This window comes from Canis lupus, chromosome 6 (assembly GCF_003254725.2).
Source record: "Canis lupus dingo isolate Sandy chromosome 6, ASM325472v2, whole genome shotgun sequence".
NCBI classification, from domain to species: Eukaryota; Metazoa; Chordata; class Mammalia; order Carnivora; family Canidae; genus Canis; species Canis lupus.
In genome coordinates, this window is record NC_064248.1 from 74,760,253 (window position 1) to 74,787,239 (window position 26,987).

A 26,987-nucleotide genomic window follows, 5' to 3' on the forward strand; every position below is an offset into this window, starting at 1 on the left:
CTCTGTGCCGGGCCCTGTGGTCCGTGGGCATAAGGCAGAAACAAAATAGACGAGAGCCGGGCTTCCACGGAGCTCACGATCGGGTGATAGTGTGTTCGGTACGTGACTCCGGCTGTAACCGAATAGCCCCAACTCTAGCCGGACGCAGTTCCTTTCCTTTGGTATCAGATAAAAGGACTCGATGGAGCACATTGTGGGGAGCCTCGGCGGAGGCAGGCCCTCCTGAGCCCGCGGACCCCGGCACCCGCATGTCCGCCGCCGCCTGGCAGGCCTCGCTGCGGACCGGGCCTTCGCCTCTGCTCCCCGGCTCCTGGAGGCCGCTGTGCTCTCCCCGCCGTGGCCGCGTTCGCCTCCAGACTGGCTGGGAGGCCCCACGACCACGGAAAGACTCTCCGCCGAGGGCTGCACCTGAGGCTGGGCGGAGTGGAGAAGGGGGAGAATTTAAAGCCAGAGGGACTACTCCTTCCTGTGCACGGACTGGCCCCCCTGAAGCTGGTCACAAAGGGACGCGTCTGTGTCAGCTCTGCAGACGTTCCCGGGGTTGGGCACATTCAGGCTTCCCTGGAGGCCCGGGCCTGGAGACCCAGCCCTGCTCTAGTTTTCAGCCACCCCCTCCTCACACACACACACACACAAGGAAGCCAAGAACTGTTTTACCTCCCGGAAGCACGCTCTGTCCACCAGGAAGGGAGCCCCTTGAGCCGTCTACACAGCAACTCTGGGCAACCTTCCCCTTCCCGGCCAGGGCCTGGCTTCCCCTTCACAAACCCCGAAGGGCTCGTTTAAGCCTTTCCGCAAACCAGAAGAACTGAACTCCCCCGAAGATGATTTCCACCTTGCCTCTGTGTCCCGGCAGCGCCCCCACATCTTGCACGCTGCTCACAAGCACGGGGAGGCTGGGGACGACCTGAGAGCGATTACTGGCCTCCCGCCCCCACGGGGCCCCGGAAGGGCGAACGCAGCCTTCTGGAGGAAGGGGGGCTGGACGGCGGGAGGCCCGCGGGGGGCGGCGGCACCGCAGATGCAGGGAGCAGCATGTGCAGCACCCCCTGGGCCCCGGGAGGCCCGGAGAGGGGAGGGCAGAGGCCCACGACGTCCAGGAGGGACAAGGGCCTCGTCTGCCGTGAAACTGCTGTTGGCCTTGGTTCTAAAGGTCCTAGGAACATGCCGAGCAACGCTATGAAGCGGGTGTGTGGGGTATCCGTGAGCGCCCGTGGGTAACGACAGGCTTTCCCCGTCAGCGTCCGGGGGAGGGTGGCTCAGCTCATGACAGCGGGTGGCTGTGCCAGATGCTGACCGAGCAGGGACAGCCGTGGGTACTGATACGCTTCTACACAGTGTAGAGCCCCAGACACCAGAAGCTTCTTCCCAAGCCCCGGAAGAAGGAAGGCCGCGGCCCGGTCACACATGATGTTCCCAAGTCGGGGGCAAGGGGTGACCTGCGAGGGCAGCTCTAGCAGGCCTGTGTGCGTCTACACATGCTGTACGAGGACCTGCAGGATAACCGTCCGGCCGCAAAGTTCCTCCTGAGTCGGCATCAAAGGCAGACGTAGGGCAAAGCCAGTGAAGCTCAAGCTTCAAAGCCCCCTCCTTCACCCGGGCCTTTTTGACCCCGAGCCCAGTTTCAGATCCATTTTGTTAAAGAAAGTTCTACGCCCTTCAGCTTCCTCAAAACCTGGATCCACGTCTGCTCGGCAGGGCGCCCAGGCACTCCGGGAGCCAGCGGGTCCGAGCCGGCCTTCGGACAGGGTTGGGCCTGGTGCAGCCCAGAAGACCGGGGAGCCCGCTGGGGCTGGGGAGGGCTGTAGGGACAGTCGGGGTTGACCCCGGGGCACGGGGTCGATTGATCCATGGGGCCTGGTTCCCCGGCTCATCATCCAGGGCACCCGCGGGGGTCGGCGTTCCGGCTCTCTGGACTGAAAGGCCTGGGGTACCTGCCAGGTTCGCTCAAGCGAGGGGAGTCGCTGTAACGGGGTCCTATGGGCCTGTGGGAGCTGGAGATAGATCAGGATCCAGGAGTCACCATGGGCATGAACCGAATCCCACCCACGGGGGACCTCCCTGTCACCTACCTCCCCAAGTGTGCTGCCACCACCGTCGGCCGACCGCCTGGCCGCTGGGCCGTGGGCTGTGCGTGACTCCCACTTGCTCACTGTGGCTGCTTCCCCGTGGCTCCCACCTGCCCTGCTCCCGGGGTGCTCGACGGTGCAAGCTTCAGCCCCCGCCAAGGAAGTTTCTGCCCTGCGGGGGTTCCTCGGCCAGCAAGGGCAGAGGTCAGCAGCTAGCCTCCAGCTCCAGCTCGGGGACCTTTGCCAGCTGCATACACCTGCCACGTGCAGGATCCTTCTGGAAAACACGGCAGCCGGCGGCCCTGCCAGCAGGGCAGGTGCAGGTGCAGGGGAGGCTCCTTGCAAGTGCGGCTGCAGCGGGACAAGCGGCGTCCCCGAAGCTGTCTCTCTGTCCCTTCCCCTGAGTTGACCCTCCTGCGGGGCTGTTGCCCCCGCTGTCCCTGGGGAGCCGGGGCGGGAACCGACGCCCAGGTCCGGTCCCTTGCTCGGGATCACAGGGCTAGGCACTCGGGAGCCGGGCATAGGCAGGTGGCAGCGTCTGGGCCACCAAGCAGGGACGGGCAGCACAGGGTGCACGGGAACGAAGGGCCCCTGGGGCCTACACACGGAAGCCAGTGGCCTGGCTCTGGTGGCTCCCAGCAGGGGTTTGGGAACGGGCATCGGAGGGAGCCCGGGGCACGTGACCCCGGAGGAGCAGACGAGCTGGGGACACGCTTCAAATCTTCGCCGCAGAAAAGGGACTACCGGCCACTTGCAGGTACAGTAGCCGCAGACTGTATCCAGTGCGACGGGACAGACTACCATGTGCCTGTCCTAGACAGGGTCACGCGACCATCGGGCCCGCCCCCTGTCCTCCCAGAAGGGGTCAGCCTGGGCTCCCGGGGAAGTCGGCTCTGACTAATATAGATCAGAATTTTGAAGGGAAAACTACCCCCTCACTTTATAGCACAAAATTCTGGAAGTTTCTGGGCGAGCAAGGTCTTTGGGGTCGGTGGGCAAGGTCCCAGGAGCCCCGGCGCAGGTGCGGGAGCTGGTGTGCACCCATGGCGGCCGGGCCCAGGGCACGTCCCGAGGGTCCCAGGGCTACCGTGCTGGCTGGGGTCCCGGCCGCCCTCTTGGAGGCTGAGCTTCGCCTGTGACCCCTCCCTGCCCAGGCTGCCAACCCGCTTCCAACCCCCGTGTGCAGGCCTCGCCTCTGAGCGGCTGGCAGCCGGGCTCCCCAGCGGCCGTGCGGTCTCCCCAGCTAAACCCTCTGTCCCCCACCTTGTGCCCCTTGGAGAAAACCCAGGCCGCTCCTACATCACTCTTATTTCCCTTTTCTCTGAATTCTTGGGGAGTTTGCCACCTGTGGTACTGCGGGGAGAACAGTGCTCACGGCATGTCAGGTATACCCCGATTAGGTTACATCTTATTGTTTAAAAAAGGAAGAAAGATCGATGCCTTCGAAAGGCCAGGTTTCAATCGAATCGAGAGGTCAGTGAGCCTGGCTACAGTGGGATTGTGTTGGTCAGCGAGCCCGTAAAACCCCCAGAGGTGAAGCCCTGCTGAGGAGAAGGCCGGAGGACACTGGAGCCTTTGAGTCATGCTAGCTGCGCAGGAGCCCCGCACAGCCGGGGGAGCGATCGCTAGGAGAGGCCCTGGCCCACCTCTTGTTCCTCTGAGAAAAGAGCAGAAGGGGAAGGAAAATTGTGAAGGGGAAGAAGGGAGAGCTGTCTCCTCTGGTGATAGTGGAAAGTAAGGATGCGGCCTAGACAGGGCAAAGACAGGCGTGCTCATGACAACGGTAGATAACACACCAGCTGTTTGCACCTCCTGGGAATTCTGCTGAAGGTTACACACACACATCTTGATGTCTTCTACAAAATAATTCATTAACGAATTTAAAATAAAATCAGAAAGCGCTATTTTTACAGTCAGATAATGAATTCAGAGCCAAAAAGTCTAGTTCCTAGTCCTGGTTCTAGGTCTACCCTTGAGCATGCACTTTGCTGAGCTTTAATATATATTTTTGTCTCTTATGAAATGGCAATAACATCAGCCTCCTTAGAGACATGCTATATAAACCATTCATTTACACATTAGGTAGTAATTCAGCTGCATTGTGGAAGCCTCCAGTCTAGTCGCTGCGGGTGCAGCGGATGAACAGGAGCAGATAAAAATCTCAGTCCTTGTGGAGCTTACGGATTAGTATCATGGGCCAGGCTTTTTGGTTTTTTTACACAGTTATTTGTTGTATAGCTGTTATGTACTGTAGTGGTGTTTACAAGTGGATCAAGTCTGCAAATTAGTTGTTTGGCTTTGGGGTCCAACGGCAGCCAGGAAGCTGAAATTTAGGTGAGACTTTGCTGCAAACAAGCTCTGGGACTGTAAGAAGCAATGTTAGCTCATCTCCTGGGCTGTAAGTGAGAGAGCCGGACCGTGTGGTCTCTTCAGCTTTAAAGTAGGTGGTTTTGTTTATTCCTCCGGGGATCGCCGCTGTGGTGACTGAGACCTCTCTCAGTGTCAGGGCACGGGTTACAGATTCTGACAAATTAAGGTGATGGCAAACGGCACTGTGATGTTATCCCCTGGAGTGTGATTTTGTGGCATTTTCTGTCATTTTCTTGTTATGTCAATGGTCTCCCTGCTATATTATCCCGAGGTAGGAATCAAGAAGAGCATAATACATATTCTTATCCAAACGCGATAGAACTCACGTGACATGGGAAGCCTAGTCTTGCATTTCAACATTCTAAATTCACCTCTATTCTCCTCTCTCAAGTACGTCAAATTCTGTCCCTGTTGACTTACGTGTTTTACGTTTTACTTTGACCAGTGACTCCCTTTTTATATATCATAAAAATATAAGGTTTGGGGAAAAATTAAATTTAGTTCGGCCCCCATCAGGATTATTTGCTCCTTCTAGATTAACGGGGTTTTATTACACTTGCATAACAAGAGAGCGACGATCTGATAAATATTAGACCTTAGTATGCGGTACGGGTGTATCTAGTCCAAGCATTACAGTAGCAGAGATGACAATATGCCAAAAGTTTCCAAGACACTAGATTTGTCGTGGGGTGGGAGACGGTGAGGCAGGATAGATAGTAGTTGTGTAATCAGCATGTACCTGGAACCTGACAGCCCGCAGCGGAATCCAAATCCTGCCATCTACTGCTGGGCGACCCCCAATACGTTCCTTAACCTCTCTGTGCCTCAGTTTCCTCATTCGTCCGGAGAGGATGAGTACCGTGCCGATTGCAAAGAAGAAAATTCATCAATATTTGTCAAATGTCCAGAATAGTGCTTGAGAAATGGAAAGTACTCTAGGGCTTGAGGCTATGACTTCGGGGAGAGCTGAAGGGAGAGGGAGGAGGAGTAGCAGATGTAGCACATGGAGAAGCGGGGGAGAAAGTGGGGTGAGCGCCTGGACCGCGCGGGCAGGGGGACGGGGAGAGCGCGGGCAGCCGGGCGCAGGCGTTTCTGGCTCGCACTGCCCAGGTAAGGGAAGTCTGAGGATTTGAAGGTGGAAGGAACAAAGCCAGTGAGGTCAGGGCTGATTAGAGGTGACAGGAGGGGGCTCCGGGGGGCTCAGGGTGGGGTGTCGGCCTTGGGCCCAGGTTGTGACCCCAGGTCCCGGGATCGAGTCCCACATCAGGCTCCTGCTTCCCCCTCTGCCTGTGTCTTTGCCTCTCTCTCTGTGTCTCTCCTGAATAAATAAAATCTTAAAAAACCAAAAGAGGTGATAGGAGGTAAATGCTCACAGAATAGTTTCCTGTGCTCCTCAGGAAGCCAGTCCCCAGGCCTGACCCTCTGTGGGCCCTGACCCTCTGTGGGCCTTGTCTGTGGGCCCTGACCCTCCGTGGGCCCTGACCGTCTGGCATCCACGTGGCATCGAAACCCTGAAGAAGCCAGTGCAGGGCACTGGACCCCTCGGCCCCACAGGAGCAGGCGGGGGATGCAGAGGCCTCCGGGAGCCCTCGCGGGCTGAGTGTCCCATCAGAGGCCGCCCCAGTGACAGGCCACGGGCAGGTAGGCCACGGGGTCGGGCCGGCCCTGCAGAAGGAGCCTCACAGGCACACTGAGTCAGGATGCGGGCAGCCAGGGCGCAGACGGCAGGGTCGGGGCCTGCGGGCATCACAGTCGCCACAGGGCAGTGCTGTGACCCAAGAGTCAGACTCCTGCTGAAGCTCACGCACACATGCACACGCGCACACACACGCACACACATGCACACGCACACACAGAGCCTTTCCTCCCTACCTGGAGGCCGTGGAGAGGCCCGGGGCGGGGGGGCTGCTCCAAGGGAAGGCTCGGCCTCAGCGGGGAGTGGCAGCGCAGGCAGGTGGGGGGACACCGGCCTCCAGCTGGGCTGGGACGAGAGGGACAGGAGCTGTTTGCCCGGGAAGCTCTTGGGCAGCGACAGGCCCCCCCACCCCCGCCTGGTGACACGAGGGAAATGGCAAAGAGGCCCCCCCGGTGGGGCGTGTCCTCAGAAAGACCCGGGGACCGGGAGGGAAAGCAGCGTCTTCGCTGGTAAAGTGTCCAAAAAGCTTGGCGTGGCTTGACAGATAAGGTTCTCACCCTTTCTCCCTGCCACCCAACGTAATTCTTTTTTTTTTTTCTTAAGATTTTATTTATTTATTCATTAGGGACACACAGAGGGAGGCAGGGACACAGGCAGAGGGAGAAGCAGCAGGTTCCATACAGAGTCCGATGCGGGACTCGATCCCGGGACCCCAGGATCACGCTCTGAGCTGAAGGCAGGTGCTAAACCGCTGGGCCCCCCAGGGGTCCCGATTCTTTTTTTCGCTATTGTTTCTCAACATAGATGAAAAGGCCTTGACCCCAGCTCTAGGGGTCCGCCGGGAGCAGGAGTGGAGATGGTCTTCAACAGGAGTCTTCCCAGAGTTCTCCAGTCTATGCTCACAGCAGCCCCCCTCCCCAGCACCAGTTACGTTTTGCTTGCCTGGTGTGCGGCCGGCGCTGTGTCCCACCCGGTGAGTCCTCCCAGCCCCAGCAGGCGCCAGTGGGCCCTTCCAGTCACCCACCCCCAGCTCCTGCTCGTTGTGCTGCTCCCGGCTGGCGCATGGCCTTCAGCGGCTCACCGAGGGCAGAGCCAGAAGGCGTAGGAGCTTTGCCCTCTCAAGGCGGCAGTGACGGAGGGATGTGGCAGTAGAGGAGCCCACACCCCTTGTTTACAAGTGGAACAAACTTTGAGATGTGCTTTTACTCCGGAGTTTCCCAAAGGTTCAGACTATGGCTGGAATCACTTAAAATTTCACCCCTGCTCGGCATCTCCTTCCGTGTCCCACTTTCCCACTCCCTTATTTTTTTCCCCCCTTGGAGCACGTTCTTAATAAGTCATTTGCATAGACAGCTTTGTCTGAGGTTCTGGTTCTGGAAGTAGTCTGCCTAAGACAGCCCTAACTCGCTCATTCATTCATTCATTCAAAAATGTGCACCGAGTGTCTGAGGGCCTTTGTCCCAGTCCTGGGAAGAAGAGCAAAAAAAAGTGTAACAACAGGCACCCCGGAGGGAAATGCGGGGCAGAGCGAGACTACCCATTTCCAAGCCAAGGGCAGCTTTTAATATATGAACCTATCATCACACCTGAAGAAGTGACCTACACGTAGCGGGTTCCCGTGGGTGCTGACGAAGCTGATCAGTCCTCGTCTCATAATGTTGACCACTGGGAAGAGCCCAACGTTTATTTAGAAATGGATTTATTCGCATTTATTGGGCTCCTGCTGCGAATTTCCAGTTTGAGAAACTGGGAGTCTAAGTACAATCTGAACGATGTGCACAAAGCTGTAGAAGTCCCATGAAAGAAATCATAGTTTTCCGAGAAAACCAAAGGCTGGGTGCTGGAGAAGAAGTGGAATGAATTGTGGACCCAAGAAGAGAGAGGCGTTTTGGAAGGGCAGTCGCTAAGTCCACAGAAACCGGGTGTGCAGAAGCGCTGGCAGGTCTGGGAGGGCATCGTGTGGGGACGGAGGCAGGGCTCCCGGGCAGGGCAGAGGCAGGGGACTGGAGATGACCCTGGGGGTACAGGTCAGAGCCCCGCGGCACGGGTCGGCCTTACTCCTGCAGCCACGGGGAGCATTCGACAATGTGTAGGATCGCCGGGGGTTGCACCAGGAATAACAGGGAGGGTGCCTGGGGGGCTCGGTGGTTAGGGGAGGGACTCGGGATTTTGGCCCGGGTCATGTTGTTGGGGTCGTGGGATGGAGCCCGGGGTCAGGTCTCTCAGCAGGACGTCTGCATGACACTGTCTCTCCCTCTCTCTCCCTCTGCCCCTGCCCCTACTTGTGCCCATGCTCTTGCTCTCTCGCTATCTTGCTCTCTCGCTCTCTATCGAAATAAAAAGTGATAATCAAGATAATACGAAGGATGCAGTCAAGAGGAGAAAGACTTGGGTCAGGACATCTATTGACTAAAAGACTGTTACTAGGTTAAATGATAAATAATTTCCAATATTTAACCAGTTTTGATCCAACAACAATGTGGGTTTCACGTAGATCCATGGGGCTCACTAGGCCAGGAGGACTGAGGGCACCGGTCGGAGCAGTGGCACCGTCTGGAAGGAGGGGGAAGGAGGAGACACACGTGGGACTGATGACTGGCCTGCAGTGAGCAGCCCCCACCGGGGCAGGGTGGGGCTGCAGAAACGTGCGTGACAGTGAGGGCAAGCTCCGTAGGCACCCTGGGGGCGTACCCAGGACCCTGGGACCCCTACACACGCTGCACACCTCACCTCCAGGGCTTCATGTCTTCCATTCCTGCTTTTTTTTTTAAATTGAAGTTAGGTTTGCCAACATACAGTGTAACACCCAGTGCTCACCCCGTCAAGTGCCCGTCACCCAGTCACCCCATCCCCCTGCCCACCTCCCCTCTACAACCCTTTGTGTTTCCCAGAGTTAGGAGTCTCTTACAGTTTGTCTCCCTCTGTAATTTTCCCCACGCAGTTCCCCTCCTTGCCCTATAATCCCATTCACTGTTTCTTATGTTCCCCGAGTGAGTGAGACCCTGTGATGATTGTCCTTCTCCGACTGACTCCCTTCACTCAGCATCACCCTCTAGTGCAGCCACATCGAAGCCAATGGTGGGTATCTGTCCTGACGGCCGGGTCACGTTCCAGGGTATATATAGACCACATCTCCTTTATCCCTTCCTGCTTTTTAAAGATTTTGAAAAGAAAAAACATCTCTACATTCCTCACGGGCCTCAGATTCGCAAACCTGAGCTGGAGGGGCGCGGGCTGCAGGCCTCGGACCGCCAGGCTCCTCGCTCCCGTGGCTCCCGCTGCCTGGCCTGGACGCACACCTGACACCCAGGTTCCCGGCAAGGTAGGCCGGTGGGTGACGCGGCCCTGCTGGGAACAGCCGGCCTCCAGACCCTGACCTGGGCAGCCCAGCGGCAGGGGAGGCACCTGGGTGGCTGCAGCCTGGGCCCCACAAGCCAGCTCTTCCTTCACCAGGGGCACAGGGGGTTTGGAAAGTCACAGGGAACAAATATAAAAATCCGAGAGTGGGTTTGTTGTTGTTTTTTCTGACTCAACGCTGATCACACCCCCAGAGCCACAGTATTTCTGTTAAAAGGGCCACTAAACTTCTTCCATTTGCGCTGAAATAGATCTTGGCCAAAGTGTAATTTGTGGTGCAAAGAAGACATTTCACTGTCCTGCAAACAACACTGCTTTCCTAAAACAGACACGATCTATTGCGTAATAGTGTCAGACACTGGAGAACTACACATCTGTGTGGGTAGCGTATGTGACTTAGGCTACGTGACATGGGTAGGCGCGCTGTTGGAGTGATCTCAACTAAACTTTTGAGGAAAAAAATACCCTAGGAATCCAATAAAAAAGACTGACTAAGAAAACACTGAATTTCATTTCTTTTGGCTTTTTCCCTGTAATGCTTCTTTGCGAGAACTTAATTTCATTCTGCTGTTTCTCGTAAGAGAATTAGTAAGAAGTGTAGACGGAGGAAATATTTTTTTTCTTAGTATTTTTCATTGAATCCAGTGAATTGAAGCTGTTATTTGTAGAGTACTGTTCAGGGATGGGCCTCGGCCAACTGCATGGCATCGTTCATTCAGGCCACAAACGCTCGCTGTCCGTGACCTACGTGCCAGGCGCTGGGGTAGCTGCCGCCGCACAGTGGTGGGCAACACCAGGCATGGTCCTGAGCTCGTGAAACTCGCAGTCTAGAGATAACAACAGATACTCAATAATCACAAAAAGTAATTCTTGCTTCCAAACTATCATGAGCTCTTGAAAAGAAAATAGTGGGTATGACATAGTGGGGGGCCAGTCCTAGTCAACAGGAGAGCCTCTGAAGAAGTGGTATTCCACGTTGAGGTCGGAAAGGCAAGTAGGAGTCAGCCAGCTGATGAGGGAATTGGAAGAGCATTCTAGGCAGAGGGAGCTTCAAGGGCGAAGGCCCTGAGGTAGGAAGAAGGATGACAGTGTTCACGACCTTCATAGATGGCCAGCGTGGCCGGGACAAACGACGCTGGAGTTCCAGCAGAGGCGGGATCGGACAGGACCTTTGAGGTCATGTTAAGGATTCTGGTCTTTATCCTTTTTAAGAGCAACAGAACGTCACTGAAGGCTAGAAAGTGGTGGGATGGGACTCACCTCCACCAATCCTTTGAGGCCGGCGAGTTTTTATTCAGTATTTCACAAGCAGTGTGATAACTGCTCTCAGGACTTAGAAGTCACAGAAGGCATGGTCGCCACCCTTAAGGAATATTTGGTGTGAAATCGTGGCAAGAAATAGAGGGTGGCTCAAAGCTGGGAGGCAGAAATGGGAAGACAAGATCGAAAATGTCTTCATCCAGATGGCTATGGCCGATGCAAGCTGATATGTAGATTTTTGGTTCTGCTTTTCTTTAAAAGGCGGTCAAGAAAGAGTCGTCGGACGAAAGGAATGAGCATCATTATTCTGTCCACTGACACCCTCTGTCTGTTCACAGATCAGACACCACACAAACAGCTACGCAGCCAGCTCCACCTCCTTACCCCACCAGGGCTCCTCAACCTTGATGTGGAGTGACCAGCCGGAAAGGTGAGACTGAGACACCGTCCAGGTTTGCGGCCTCGCCTGCCCCCACCTCCGCTCTGATCGTGTTCGTGCGACAAGGATGGACCGTCCCCAAGAATCAAAGTGCAAATTCAGCACACGTCCCCGATTCTGGAGGCCCAGGCTCCCGAGGAAGGTCGTTGCTGTCTTGACAAGCCCACTTCCACCTCCTCCAGCGCACGTTCTCGCCTGGCTGCAGGCCGCTCCTGGGACTGGGCGAGTCTGCGTGTCACTGCTTTTCTCATACGAAGAACAGCGCCCAGGACTAGTCTAAGGCTAAGCGATCCTGCTCTGATTTAGCACCAGAGCTCAGCGCGCTCCCCACGTGGTTGGCGCACTCTTGCTCGCCCCGGACTAGGCCTGTCTGGGGTACAGCGGGTACTTCAAGGGGTGGACGCTCTAGAAAGCAGGACGTGAGGCCGAATACGATAAGTTAGTCGTGTCAGATTTCAAGCACCAGCTTCCGCCCTCAAACCCCTTATTTCATCATTCCTGTGCTGACTGTGGGGCTACGTGGACGCCGTCAGGGTGTGATTCCATTGGGTGATCTTTTGCGTTTTAATGAAAAGTGAAAAGCTTTAATTATTTTTTTTTCCAAATATAGCACACTTGGCTTCTCAAGTAAGCTGAAATCTCCATTGTAACGGACAGTGTGCAAGTTCATTTTACTCCGTCCCCTGCGTGAGTCTGGGCACGAGGCCTCTGCTCCTCTGTGCGTGTGGTGAAGGTGGATGCGGACATTTAGGTGGCTCAGTGTCTTTGGACGTTTGTCCTCCTGTGGTCAAAATAACTGAAAGATAATCACTTGAGTTCCTCAGGGGAAGATGGAAATGTAGTTTTTCAATAGAGGTACAGTGTGCGGCGATGCCTACAGGATACCAATAAACTAGAGGATTCTGGAACATAGCTCAAAAGTCTCGAGGCCAATAGACTTTTTCCTCAACTCACCTTTCTGGTCCTACATCCTTCCCTTAGTTATCTACATATGACACACTATCGTGGGCACTCTTTTTGCCACACATGCAGATTTCCTTGGAAAACAAATGAAGGGAAAAGAAAGGAGATACTTAGTTCCTATCTCTTTATTGGTAGGCTCACCCTAATTTCATTTTTAATTTTTTAAAGTAAATCCTATTGTCCTTTCCTTGCATTATGAAAATAAGCCAGGCTCTCTATAGACACTGCAAAATAAAGAAAATTACTAAATTTTACTTCCACTACTCAAGTATATATATTCTCATACAGTTAAGAATGATCTTTGTCTAATTAGTTTAAAACCGATAGGAAGATAGTATATGTCGCTATAAAATACTTTTGATGCTTTCATTTTTAATCCACAGAAATGTATCCATTTCATACTAAATTCACCCCAAATAATAAGTTCTGTGACCTATGTTCTCAAATATTCTGTATCATGATTTAGCAACACACCGATTTCTAACCCGTGCTTTCATCCTCATTTTTTAAAAATTATCTTCCATAAACATGGATTCTCATTATTATGTGATGAAGTTACATTGAGAATAGAACTAATCCTCAAAATAAGACACATTTCTGCCACAAAGAGTGGGGAAATGGGACCTGATCTTCAGTTGTATTGTAATTATAGAACCTACCATAAAGCTCTGCGGAGTACACATGCGAAACAAATCCGTGATATTAATATGCTTTGCAGCTGAGTTGCATAGACGTGGCTCCTGACTACATATAATATATTCTGTATAATTTTAGGCATATGGCTTTTAGGTTGTAAGAACAAACTCCTGCCTACTCCCACCTCCATCCTATTGCAGATACTGTGCTTTCATACACACCACTGCAGGCCAGTGTGAAACAAGCAAACAAAATGACAAGCAAACGAAAACAAGCACCCAGCTCTGCTGCCCCAGGAGAGGTTGGGCCAGGGTATTGCATGAAGAGGAATGGCATAGAGTAAGGGCGAGGTAAGGAAACAGCATTAGGTTCAGAAGATTAGGCTTCCATCAGAAGCTACATTTACCCAAATTCTCCCAAAGAAGGAGCAGAAAATTAGCATCACTATCTTTTATATGTAAATGTGTATACGTGGCTTACAGTTGTAAGTGGACTTGGGTCCACGAATTACACGAAGATGCCCACAGAGTTGAATTGCTCCACATTATTACTGTCTACAAGAATGACTTTTAAAAATTAAATACATGATAAAACCCACGTTATAAAGGAACCATATAAACTATTTAAGAGAACAAAGTTTCTTTCAACATCCTCAGTAGTTAGAAGCTCATTCAAAAGAAACCTATTGGTAAGAGAATGGTAATTGCCAGGTAATTGGTAATGGTAATTACCTTACGGATCTGTATAAGATACACCTTGCTTGACATACTTTCCATGACTATGAACACTTACATGTGTAGTTACTGTCTTAAAAATATTTGTGCTCCTATTCTTAATTAATCCAGGCTTTTACTGAATATTTTGTTAATTCGAAATATCTCTAGGCTCATACCATGGATAAAAGTGTTTTTCCATTGCATTCAGGTTCTAGGGCTTTATTTTTTTATTATGTGATGTGCCTTTTATATAAAAATAATTTGTACGAAATGTATGTTTAAGAGCTTTTATAGTTTGCTTTAATAAAATTCTCAACCATATTGTAAGCTCCTGTGGGCAGGACCCATGTTGTATGTATCTCATGTACCTACAGAGCCTAGAACAGTGCTAAGCTCATAGAAATCACTCAATAAAAGAAAGTTGATGGAGAGGCTAAGAGACCAGATTGCAATCTATGAGTAATGTTTAAGACAACCAGGTATGCACACTTTGGGTCAGGGTGGACGACTGTTTCTCTATTGACTTTTCCTCTTTGATATTATGCCATTAAAAAAAGATAATTCTAGTACAGTTAACATACAGTATTATATTATTTACAAGTATACAATACAATGATTCAACGATTCTATACATTATTCATTATTACTTCTCCCTCTGGTAACCACCAGTTTGTTCTTTATAGTTAAGAGTCTGCCATTTTGACTGGTCTTTACATTTGAGTGGTACAAGGGAGTCTTTTTTATACTTCTTGAAGAAAACAGCTGTAAATATTTGTTGAGTATGGGATGATTACTTTTAGAAAAAGAGTAAATGATATAAATATAAGCCTGCATATAAAATAACTTGTCGTTTAGTTGGCTATATCATTTCTTCTTACTTTAGTATAGGAGCTGAATTTTAACTCTATACCTAGAAGTAAATTAAGCTATTGCTGAAAATGTAAAGCCTGTGAAATAAAATGAACATAAATTGCAGATACAAAAACAGTAGAAAATTTTCATCTTATGGATTCTTTGAGCATAGTTCTCTCTCTCTTTTTTTTTTTTTTTTTTTGGAAACAAGTACACCAGAGCCTTAGTAAATTAACAACAGTCTTTAGTTGATTTCTTAATGAAAGTTAGTAATTGTTGATTGTCGTTTTTATCAGTTTATTGATTTAACTTACAACTTATATGTTGAATCCTTTGAAATGCTTTGAAAATGGGCAAGAAATATTTGTGCAACATTATGTTGAGAAAATACTGTTGTAAATGGTAGGTGGACACAGAAAATGTGAGAGCTTAAGCACCGAAATGCTCTGGCACAGAAAGGGCAGAAGAAATTATAGCCCAAGGAAACACAATGCCACTACAAATGCAAGATTAAACCAGAGACTACTAACAGAAATGAAGGAATAGAACAGAGGGATGTAAATTTGCTACAGGATTGAACAAAGTATGATTCAGTAATATGTGCTTCATAAATATTTGCTGACTGCTGCGGTGGTGGTGTGGGCGGTGCTGCTGCTGGTGGTGGTGAAGAATAAGATATTCAAGCAAAGTTAAGTGAATAACATACTAAGAGAATAAGTAGGAAACAGGAAAAAGATAAGATATTCTTAATAAGACTCTGGGACAAACAAAAATAATTAAAACAATTGAGTTTATCTCTTTTCTCTATATCTAACCATCTTTTAAGTTCTGTTAAATCTACAGATATTTCTTATTGGGTCTCCTCGTGGGCACCACCATGGTCTAAGTCTACACCTCCATCATTTCCCACTTGAATTACCCTAGAAACTTGGGTCCTACATCTGGTCTTGGGCTCATCAATTATCCTGCACATCTGCTGCCACTGTGATATTTTGTTAATAAATTGAAAATCTGTTCATATTATTTTCCTTAATCTCCTTGGTATTTTCCTATGGCCTCCAGGATAAGGTTAAAACAACTTAATTTAGTTCAAAGGGCTTCTGGTGTCCTCTTTCACATCTGCCTTGTTTTCTAGCAATACCAAACCGCCATCTCACAGCCTTCCTGCTTCACACATGCTGTTCCTTCTATGCTGGATACTCCTTTCTCTTCTGTACCTGGTTAAAACTGACTCATCTCTCATGAGTTTCAGCTCAAGTATCACTTCTTCAGAAAGTCTTCATGACAAAAACATCTGTTTCTGCTGTAATTTGCTGGCTTATGCACCTAACTTCTTGGCATGGCCAAGGCAGGGAATCTGGTTTTCATTTCTGTGTCTGTTGTATGACATAGACTTGGCATTCAACAAGTCCTTGCTCGTGAAAAAAAGAACAGAAAGAAGATGTGCAGCAATGAGCTATGAGTTTGAGCAAAAGTAATAATTCAAGAGAATTCAAGGCCCAAACTGTACATATGTTACTTAAAGCAGGCAGTCAGCCACACTCTGAATAACCATTCAATGCTTGTCTTTCCAGGCACATAGGTTTATATTTACACTTGGCGTTGGCAGAGATTCTGTGGAGGTAACAGACAAGGCTGGGAGAGAGTGCCACAATCTTATCTCACTTGGCAAAAGTTTAAATGCGATCTTAGAAACTCAAGGAGAAACGAACAAACGGAAATATTGCTCTCCAACTTGATCCAGCATTTCTTCAAAGGCAGAAGAGTGTGGTCTTGTAGAGGCAGCTCAGGCTTTAGAGTTGGACAGTCCTGGGTTTGAATCCTGATCGGCACTAGGGAATGATGCGACCTTGAAGATTCTGTATTTAACCTCCCTTAGCCTCAATTTCATTATTTGCAAAACAGAGTAAGTAACGCCCATCCTGCAGGGTTGCTGCGAAGATTAGAGATGCCATGTGTGAGGCCATTATTCTTAAGGCCAGTGTAAGTACCCTTTAAAAAAAAAAAAAACAATTTAAAAGCCCTTTACGGGATGCTTCAATTTTGAGTAAGCAGCTGGAATTTGGATCTGAGAGAAAGGAACACATGTGCACTAAAGCAACGCATAGCCTAACAGGGCCCCAAGCAGTTTTGTTATAAGCTCTTCGCAAATCTCCAATCGTCCTTTAAAGAGTTAACTGGAATTACCATCAAGCCAGCTGCTGAACCCATGGGATTTCCTCTGCAGGTGCCAGCAAGAATAGTCCTGCAAAAAATGAGAAGGTAGTTTTGAAATAAAACTCACACATAAGTACTTGTGACCTTAAAGAGGAAAGAGCCTGAGGCTAGAGCCTCCGTTTATATTCAGAGTAATATGTGGGTTACGGGCTAGTCAGGAGCAGAAGCCATGAGTTGCCAGTAAAGGCTGCATCGTCTGGGCCTATTTCAGGTTGGTCTCTGGACTGCAGCATGGCACCAGAGCCAGTCGGTAGGAAGAGAGACTGTGTCCCAGGGCATCTGTTCATGAAAATAAGGAGTGAGGTTCTGTGGTTGGCTTAAAGGGCAAATGGATTAGGGTTACAGGATCCAGTAGTTTGCTAATGATCTTTGGAATTCCCTGACTTGGAGCATATCACCCCACAGAAGGTCTCCTTGTGTGTCCTATGTCCTATTTTCTTCTTTTTATAAGAACACCAGCCATAGCGGACCAGCCTATTGCAGAATGACCTCACGTTTACAACCGGGTCTGCAATGGCCCTATTTCCAAATGAGGTCACATTTTGAGATACTGGGGGTTAGGACTTCAACATATGAATTTGATTAGGGGTGAAGGAGACATTTCAACCCATAAGAGATGTGTTGATTGGTTTAGGAAGGAAGCCAAATGTAAACTCCAAAATAATAAGACCTAAAATGATGCTGCCTCTGGATTTAATGGGTTTAGGGAACGAATAAAAAACTCAGTGATGCATGCTAGCCCTGGCTCCAATTAGGAACGATAATTCAAGAGTGATCATATTTCTGACACTGAAATATCTGTAAGTTTTTCCAGTAAATAAATAAACAATACAAAGCTCATAAACAAGTGTTAGGAAAGATATTTGTGTTGTTTGTACCGGATTATAAATGATCAAATTAGACTAAAGCCAAATTGCTCTATTTATGTTGGAAAGAGTAGGAGGTTGTAGGAGTTCCTGTACTTAAGTTATCAACTCAGGTTGATTTTACTGCTTTGAACAGTCAGATTTCTTCCCTGGTCGTTTCCAAAAAAAGTCTTCACCTAGAGATGGAAGTTTTAAGGGAAGTTAAATGCTACCCATTTAAAAGAGGATAGTTAAGAGACGCCTGGGTGGCGCAGTCTGTTGAACACAGGATCCTTGATTTTGGCTCAAGTCGGGATCTCAGCGTCATGAGATAGGGCCTGGTGACAGGTTCCGCACTCAGAAGGGAGTCGGCATGAGATTTTTCTCTGCCTCTGCCCCACCCTCTGCACGTGCTCTCTCTCTCTCTCGAAATAAATAAAATCTCTAAAAAAAATAAAAATAAAAATAAAAGACTTCAAAAGAGCAGAACAGGCCATTGTACCTCTGCTTTAGCTGCTAATTAAAGTCCATCTCAGGCAGAGGGTCAACTGCCCCTCCTAGTCTCTCTAATGTCACGATCCAATTGTTGACATCAGTTCATGATGGAACTTTGGAGGCCTCTAAAGGCTGTTCATGATCACATTGAACTTTGTTCAGCCTTTGTTTCTGATGCACATATTGTTAATCTAATCCTGACTTAAAGGTTGTGCCAATAAATTGCATTGAATGTTCTTTTTATTTCACCACTGTATTTACATACCACCCCCTGTACTTTTCAAAAAGCAAAATAGTGGTTCACAAGACATGTACTTATGTTCCAAGGAAGTGATGCAATTGCTTTTGGCAAAATAATGAAAGTTTCAGCATAGTTCTAAAGTTCTCTTTGTATCAACATTTCTCGCTGTGTTTTCAGTTAGAGTGGGAGATTTTGCCAACAACCGGCGGTTACTAATCTGGTTCACAGCTGAATAAATCATTTTCTTGAAAAGGTTCCCCATCAAAACCTAACTATAAATGCCTGTAATCACCCAGGGTATCTATCTATACACCCCTGGTTATAGGAATTAGAGGAGCTGCAGATATGATCCATTGACAACACCTACCATGTACTTAATAATCTCACATTGCACCTTTCGGACTCTGAAACTATAAAAGAAAGTAGCCCTTCTTTAGGGCAGAGATAGTTGTCCACACCTGCAGATGTTCTCCTCTCAGGCGAGGATGGAAACAGCTCCTGGGGGTGGCATAAATGGGAAAAGTTTAGTTAAAACTAATCTGAGACTGGGCACTGGGAAATTCCTCTGTCTCTTAGGCTTACATGAGATATCTGGTCAGTTGTCTAAAAAATTAATGTGTAATTGTGTAGAGAAAGGCGACCAGTGGCCCTGAACTATATTTCTGTAGTAACTCCAGTGATGAATACATGATAAAATCAAAACAGAACTTAAAGTCTTTCAAGCAGGAGGTTCTTCTTTGTGGACCAATGACCAATGTCTGATGATATTATCACAAGTGTTACAAGAAGTTTTTATGTCTCTTGTGTCACTACCTGGGAAGGAAGATGGGACAAAGGACTACAAGTGCTTCCAGTCTCTACTGATAGAACAATATCAGATCAGAGAATCTCTCCATCACATTTTAGAACCATTCTTAATAAAGATTTTTCTTCTTCTTCCTCCCTTGTCCCATCTCCTGCCTGCCTCCCTCCTCCTGTCCTTCCTTCCTTCCTTCCTTCCTTCCTTCCTTCCTTCCTTCCTTCCTTCTTTCTTCAAATATTTATTAAATTATTGAATCTATTTGATTGTGTGCTACTAGGGAATAGGAGTTAGAGAATGATGTGAATCTATATAACGCAAAGGGAAAGAAGTGACATATTTAAGGTTTACAATATATAAGTGCTTCCTGTTCACTATCTCATATCATGCTGCCCTTCCACGAGACTGTTACTGTAAACTTCTATTTTAGACCTGAGAAACTTGAGGCCCATCTCTGGAGTAGGGCTTGATTAACTCACTTTCCCGAGGTCTATAACTTTAGAAGATGGGATTCCTTTTCCAACCCAGGTTGCTTGGCTACAGAGCTTGGCTGCTTTTTTTTTTTTTAAGATTTTATTTATTTATTCATGAGAGACAGAGAGAGGGAGAGAAAGTCAGAGACACAGGAACAGGGAGAAGCAGGCTCCCTGCAGGGAGCCTGATGTTGGACTCAATCCCAGGACCCCAGGGTCATGCCCTCAGTGGAAGGCAGATGCTCAACCACTGAGCCACCCAGGGGTCCCTGGATCTTGTGTTGTCACTGTAACCTTCAAGAGGTTCCCAATGCTTAAAACTGCCAGCAAATAGATAAAATGCTGGTAATTATATTAGCTATAAGAAAGCAATTATGGAAATGATGGGATTTAAAAATATAGCATCCCCTCATGAATAAATAAATAAATCTTACCAAAAGAAAAAAAAAAAAAAAAGAAAAGACTAACCAGGAGAGCTGCCCAGCTCAGAAGACCTAACAAGTTAGAGGCATCCTCTTTGTCATCTTGGGTTCAGGTTCATTGCCCTTCTCCACCTAAGTCTCAAAATACTATGTTGGAGCTTTAGTCTTCTAATGTAGGCTAATTCCTATGGAAACACGGCTATTTTAATGAATGATATAATAAGAGCAGTTTGGGACAGTGGAGTGGGAGGAGGGCAGAGAGCCTCAGGTACACAGAAAGGGACAAAGAAGTGGGCTCAGGACTAGGGAGGAGCGTTCAGGGAGAGAAGGGGAAGTGAGAAGGGATAAATGACAGGTTTTTTCCCCCATTTCTGCAGATTCTTCAGATCCAGTCCTTCCTACATGGATATGTCCTTCTAGAGTTTCAGTTTATTGACTGTTACCCTTCTCAAAAATGCCTATTCTCATTGAACGTCATCTATGGTTTGGCACCCCGCTAGGCACTTGACAAATTGTCACAGCACACTTATGCTATTGTCCCTCTTTTTTTTTTTTTTTACAGCTGAGAAAAAGAGGGATCAGAGAGCAGGCAAAGTAAAAGAAGGATGAAAAACAGGGCCATCTGAATGCAGACCTCCTGACCTTCTGCCAATTGTACCGTGTGCCATACTTCCCTTCACCACAAGCATGTGAGGGAACCCTCCCAAGGCAAGAAAACGACGTTATACTCTAGCGGCAGCAGTGACAACAAATATTAGTTTCCCCAAATATTAGTTTCTTAAAACCACAAAAGCTCTTATGCCCCCCCCCCCTTAGCCTGCCTGTTGAAAGTTGGGGGAGGAGACTCAGCAGCAGGCCACCCTCATCAGAGACTCGGGCTACCCTAGGGCTTCCAACAGGGCTGGAGCCTGCAGCAGGGAAGGGAGCGCCCTGGAGCAGCACCCACCCACTTCCAGAGCAAGGGGTACTCGGGGCCCACTGAAGGGGTGAGGGAGAGGATCCTGCCACGTGTGAGATAAAGGAGAAATGGAAGGTACTAGAGCAGCACTACTATGCACCCCAGAACATCAGCAGTTAAGAGTAGAATAAAAATGAAGAAATTAATGGCAGAAGGACTTCGGCTCCTTTTTTGACTCCAAGTGCGGCTTATTTTAAGCCTATTTTGTGTGTTGACTTACTTGCCCGGCGGGAGAGTTTCAGCAAGCAGCGCCATTTTAAATTATGGGGAGATACGGGCATATTTTTAGCAAAGCTGAAAAAACAGGTTGGTCATGGAAATTATCCAGTTTAGACATAACAGGGTATGGCTCACAGTTGCTACAAATTGCTGCTTTAGCAAATGGAAAATTTTTCACACGCAGGGGGTTAACACAGCAGGTCTCTGGAAGAAATGCAAGAGTGCTTAGGTACTTTGTGCAGAACAGAAGAGTCTGGAGTGCTTGTGGGACTTGGTGCCCTTTTTCCGATGAAATGGAAGTCATGGATTTGCGAACTAAAAATATCTCCAGGCCGTCCAGGTTATTAAAGCGTGTTCTTTTTCAAAGATTTTTATTTATTTATTTATTTTAGAGAGAGAGAGAGAGAGAGCACCAGTTGAGGGATGTCAGAGAGGAAGGAGACGGAGAATCTTGAGCAGACTCCAACCCAGTGCCAGGCTTGATCTTCTGACCCTGAGGTCATGACCCGAGCAGAAGCTAAGAGTCTCACGCTCAACTGACTGAGCCATCCAGGTGCCCCTATTAAATTCTAATTCAAAATCTTTAGACTGGCAAAAGCTTCTACTTTATGATTCTGTAAAACTTACATTGACCTTGAACTACTAGAGCCAGTGAGTATGGCGCACGGGACAGGCTTTAAGGAAGGGTGGGATTCAAAACCCCCCTCCCGGAGTTACCTCCCGTAAGAGCCTTAGTTAATTTCCTATTCTCATCTGTTAATATGGGAGGTATTGATAAGTCTACATGGCAAGTACCACTGTAAAATGTATTTCTTCCTCCAAAATATATCGTGACCTTGTTCACCACTCTTCATCTCAAATACTCCCATTCAAATTCACACAGAACTCATCTCTCAACTGGACCACCACTGACAGCCTCTTCATGATGCTTCTTCTTCTTTCTCCAGCCCATTCATTACTCGGTAGACATAGGGATCGTTCTCACCCCAGGACTCTTGCACATGCTATCCCACTTCCAACCCCCACCCCCCGTTTTCTGCGTATATATAGCTCTTCCTTTGGTCAATAGCTTAAGTACTTTCTCAAAGCCGTTTTTCTTAAGCTTCCTATCGGTAGTTGTTTCTTCTTGTTTTTTTTGCTACCTTAGCTCATTTGTTTCCTTCATCCGCCCTTCACCGATTTATAACCTGGTTTTCCTTTTCTGTTTACTTCTTCCTTTGTTTTCTGTCCTTGAATATGAGTTTCACAAGAGCAGAGACTGGCTTGATCTTACCCATCCTTGTCTTTACTAAGCACATTGCAGGTGCCAAAATAATGAGCAAAGGTGTGATGAGCAAAGGGAGCGTGAAGAGGAAGTGAGATAATTCAATGCATCTTTAAGCACCTGGGTGGCCCCAGGATCAGCATTCCGTCCCTTTTCTTTACCGCGGCTGCCCAATCAGTCTATGCCTCCTCTTTACATCTCTCAGCTGCAGGTACACCGATGTGATTCCTTATCACGTAGAAATGTCCTACGAATCTAAAGTAAAAGGCCAAAAGTAGTGAAATAGGGGAACAGAAAAGGTTACTCTTGACTTTGATATATTTGTCTGTTCTACATCTGTGCTTTTGTGGGTTGTCTACTGACACCCTTACAGGATCTTTCCTGTGCCAAATTTAGAGATTTGTAGTCAACTACCAAACATTTATTTCTTACTATCTTTTCCTATAGGGTAGGCAATACTTCTAAATTTGTCTTGAGCAGTGGTGTTGCAAAATTTTTTGACTATTTAATGACATTTTCTCTTGTTATTTAAAAAACTAATGGAAAATGAAAATATAAATATGCATAAGCTAGTGAAAAAAAAGGTCAGAGTGAGAATACAATTAAGGCAAGGGTGACAATAATTCAGCATATAATGGATGGTTAACATTTAGTTGTTTGGGACACTTTGAAATTAAATTGATTAATAGTATCCTTACAAAAGAAAATAATAAATTTAAAGAATGGCATGAAGTGATAGATTTATTATCAAGTATTATGCCTAAAAGGTTAGGCATAATTATGAAATTTATATCAATTCCTCTCTGTGGAAAAGAATTCCACTCTAAAATGCATCTCTTGCACGTTTGGCTTTCTTATGTGTTTTTAGCCTGATTTTGTCTGAAAGCGGATTGTTCATGCTCCTTTTCCCTCCTGGAGGATGGACAGACCCACTCCCTGAGTTTACTTATGGGGAATTTGTGACTCAGTGAGGGGAAGAAACTAGTCCCACAAGCCTGCTTCAGTTCTTTCTCATCATTTGCCTGAACAATTTTAGAGGCTAGGTCTGTAGGCGAAGAGACCAGTATTTATTTATTTAAAAGTCGCCCTTCATAGTTTGGGACTAATATTCATTTATAAATGGTGTCTGTTTTGGGATAGGAAACATTTACCAGTGGACAGCCAACAGTTCTAGATGCACGAGAAGAAAGACTCATAAGGCGTCTTTTGCTTTTGATTTCTTCTTGGTTAATTTATCCCTCCATAGGCTGCAGGGTGGTTTCTTCACTTGTTTCTTTTTAGGAAGAATAAAGATCAACCGGTGGAGATCACACCTTGTGTTTCTCAAACAATGCTACTTTAATGAATCAGGTCTAGAAGAATTTTTGTGACTCTCCCACAAGCCTGACCTGCTCCTCAACTCTTGCCAAATTGTTCTGGAACATGCCTCTGCTCTTTGACACGTTCACTCTTTAGATTCGGTGGGTCCTGAGGTCACTGGACCTGGCCACGTTCTTAATATTGCTCTGGATTTGCTGAATGAATGTTGGAGTCCTGCTCACATTTCTAGCATTTAATCCCCCACAAGCCTATCCCTCTTTTTCTTCTATCACCCACTGCCCTAAAGGCAATTACCATCCTCACTGCACGAGTATTATTTCAAGTTCTCAGTAGCCATCTGAGCTAGTGGTTACCTGATAGCACAGAAAGGCCCAAGGAACTGCTCCAGAGTATCCACATCTTCACCAGACTTCCCACCAGTTTCTTTCAGCAGATGACAACCAGATCAAAATATGAGCAGCCCAGGTTGGAATGCATCAGTGACCACCCAGCTCAAGCTAAGGCTTAGCACAAATGCCCTTGACATTTTCCTCTTTTCAGTTAATGGTGCATATCGTTGTTTTCCAAACTCTTTCACAAGGCTTACAAAATTCGCCATGACCTTTACCACGTGTCTAACTTCATCATTCCTTTCCCTTGAACTATACTCTCCTGAACTATTTTACATTTATTTCTTGATTCCAATTTTAAACTGGCCATTCCTTGTCTGGACTATTCCTCCCTTCTCATCAATGTCTCAAGTATTTTCTGGTGTTGTGGGACACTTTAAAAGGAGGTGTTCATCCCCTTTGGACAACTTAGAGATGTGTGGCTAATTTAATGTTATTCGACTATTCATATCATTCAACATCAGAAAGCAATTGAGGGCATAGGAGAATGTGGAACTGTAGTTTGTACATGGAAAATTATGAAATGCCAAAGTTTTTAAGTGAAGAGGTCTCAACCCTGGGGACTTAAACTGTTCCAAGGGTTTTGTAGGAAACAAACATTTTGTGTCTTTATCTGTGTGCGTGTGTGTGTGTGTGTGTGTGTGTAACTCACTCCCATCACTTAAAACTTTTCTTTTGAGCCTATACCACACACTTGAAGAGACAACGGAGGAGCTCTGCAGATAAGGTACAAAGTACATTAGAATCTAGTCCAATATTTAACTCTAAGAAAGTATTTCAATACCCACAGAGCCTTTGAGAAGCGTGCTCTGACCATCCTTGCTTATCGTTCATGATCTCTATCTAGAGGAAACGTTTGGGGAACAGAGTCATCCACAGCAAGAGTAGGGTTGTCAGGGGCAGCACAGACTCTGACTCCTGCCTGGTTAGGAGCATTTAGTGATGAAGCCGCATTATAGCAAAGAATGCTAGAGTTGGAGTGCCCCACTGAAGAACCTCCTATACTAAAATGTGTCGGACTAACACTTGAATGGCTATCAAATGAGCTTGCACCTCACCTGCACTGTCTCTTCATTGTCTCCCCACCTCCATGTTTGGGGTACAGAGACTAAGGACAAAGGTCTCTACAGGAAATGTCTCCACTTTATGACAGACGTACAAGGATCCTTTTCTGACATGTTTGCTGAAGACTGGAGAATTTACCCTGAGGCACGCCTTTCAGATTGATAAGAAGGTGGAAACAAAATTTAGATTTTGTAATATGCTTATAGTTGCAATATCATCTTGAAAACGCAGTCACTATAACAAAGATTTCACGATACCATTCAATAGATCCCAACTTGACCAAGATCAGAAAATCCATCTTAATTTCAGACACTTGAACTGAGAACTCACAAACTTAATTAAGCCAAGAATGCAGACTGACTTGAGAAATTACTCACAATTCAGATTAAATGCCTCTGATCATTTTTCTTTCTCAGTTCCTGCAAGGTCTACTTCATTAAACATGCTTATCTGTTTCTGTAGAATTAAAAAAATATCCTGTAAGGGAATGAAGTACATAAAAAAATAATCAAATATACTTGCTGAACTACTTGTGTATGAAGTTGTGCCAGTTTCCATTCGTGGTAATTAGGTCATGTCTCTCCACTTTCTTTAAATATTACAATAATGAGTGTAAATTAGTACATTGCTATTTTCAAATTAATGGCAACATATAAAACTCAATGTTCAACTTTGTAGGGAGTGTTGGTTTTGTATAACAGGACCCCCAGGCGGTAAAGCATGGTCCAGGCTCTGTCTCAGGCGCTACAGGCAAACCCTATCGCCTCACACTGTGTCCGGAGCCCCCACTGAAATCCATGATTGTGTTCTCTAGCACTTACATTATGTTTTGATTATTATGAACATTAAAAAAATATTTTGTTTCTTAGGATTCTCAAGCACAAACAGTCACCCATTTATCAAAACAAAACAAGCCATAGCATGTATAAATATAAATTTTTAGAACATGTATACACAGATCAATAAACAAAAGTGTATGGAGTGTAAGTGTTTCTAAATGACATCATGCCCTTATTTTAGTTGCAAGGACTCAGCGTTGATGTAGGCCACGCACGACCCCATTGGCTTTAGTGAGTCCCAACAACGCAACCTGGAACTCCACAACCCCAGTGTCCCGTGGTGCGAGACACTGTGTTTGTGTGTTGTCAAATGCAGAAGTTAACTTGAGTTATTCTCCTAAATATATGAAGTTCCTCTTTACTTTCAGAAGGTGAGATACGATACATGTGTTGAGCATCTACTTTAAACACGGCGCTAGCCGTACCTCCGTGTGATAGTGTCATTCCCACAACGGCCCTGACAGTAACAATCCTTATCCCCATTTTTACCAGTGAGGAAACTAACTCATAGGGCAGATAACTGACTCTCCCAAGGACATACTAATGAGGCAAGGAAGCAAACCCAGGCCCGAGGCCCTGGAGTGTATTCCTTTTCTAATTTGTCATGCGATTTCTGGTCGCTGAAACCCTTCCTGCGGACTTACACTTGGAATGATGAAAACTTCCCAAGGACATATAAGGGCAAATCAAGGAATGTAGAATGTAGCAGGACCTGGAACAGGACACCTGTGCCCATGCACACCTGATTCCTGGGGCAAAGCCAGTCAGGACCCCAGCCAAGTGCACGGGCTGCAGGGCTGGGCCTCAGTCCTCCGGGACAGAGGAAGGTCAAGCAGGAAAACTGGAGCAGACGTCCAGGTTGACGGGCTGTGCCAGGGTGGCCTGCAGGCCAGCTCTCCACGGGCACCTCGAGCCCACCCGACGGGAGGTGCAGCTTTCAAAGGGCTCCCGTGTGTCCTTCACCCACCTCCAGAAGCCGAGTACATTGAGAGATGAAGAGAGCTTTCTGTGATGTGGGAACTGCCACTTTGGGGTGCTTCTTCCTAATTTCACATGAAGGGCACATCAGCAATATGCAGCTGGACGGGCTCCGGCTCACCAGCGTACAACTGTGCACACTCTGTAAAAACCAACAGCATTTTG

General features: G+C 47.4%; 1 protein-coding gene and 1 long non-coding RNA gene across 7 annotated transcripts in view; one reads left to right on the forward strand and one right to left on the reverse strand.

The window, feature by feature from the left end:
• PTGER3 (prostaglandin E receptor 3) overlaps positions 1-26,987 on the forward strand; it is a 223,171-nt gene that overhangs the window by 64,662 nt on the left and 131,522 nt on the right. The window contains exons 3-4 of one of the 6 annotated variants that reach the window (XM_035717970.2): positions 11,031-11,122; positions 11,742-14,022. The exons of 4 other annotated variants lie outside the window; for them this stretch is intronic. In XM_035717970.2, coding sequence (XP_035573863.1) covers positions 11,031-11,122; positions 11,742-11,781 — 132 coding nt within the window. In that variant the 3' untranslated portion in view covers positions 11,782-14,022. Of the gene's footprint in view, positions 1-11,030; positions 11,123-11,741; positions 14,023-20,352; positions 20,903-26,987 lie in introns of those variants that run through there. One more of the 6 variants, XM_025417988.3, reaches the window with a different exon arrangement.
• On the reverse strand, positions 21,322-24,867 carry LOC118355047 (uncharacterized). Its single transcript, XR_004816686.2, has 2 exons — positions 23,905-24,867; positions 21,322-22,486 (listed from the first exon to the last, which is right to left on the reverse strand). It is a non-coding gene; the product is annotated as an uncharacterized LOC118355047 (long non-coding RNA).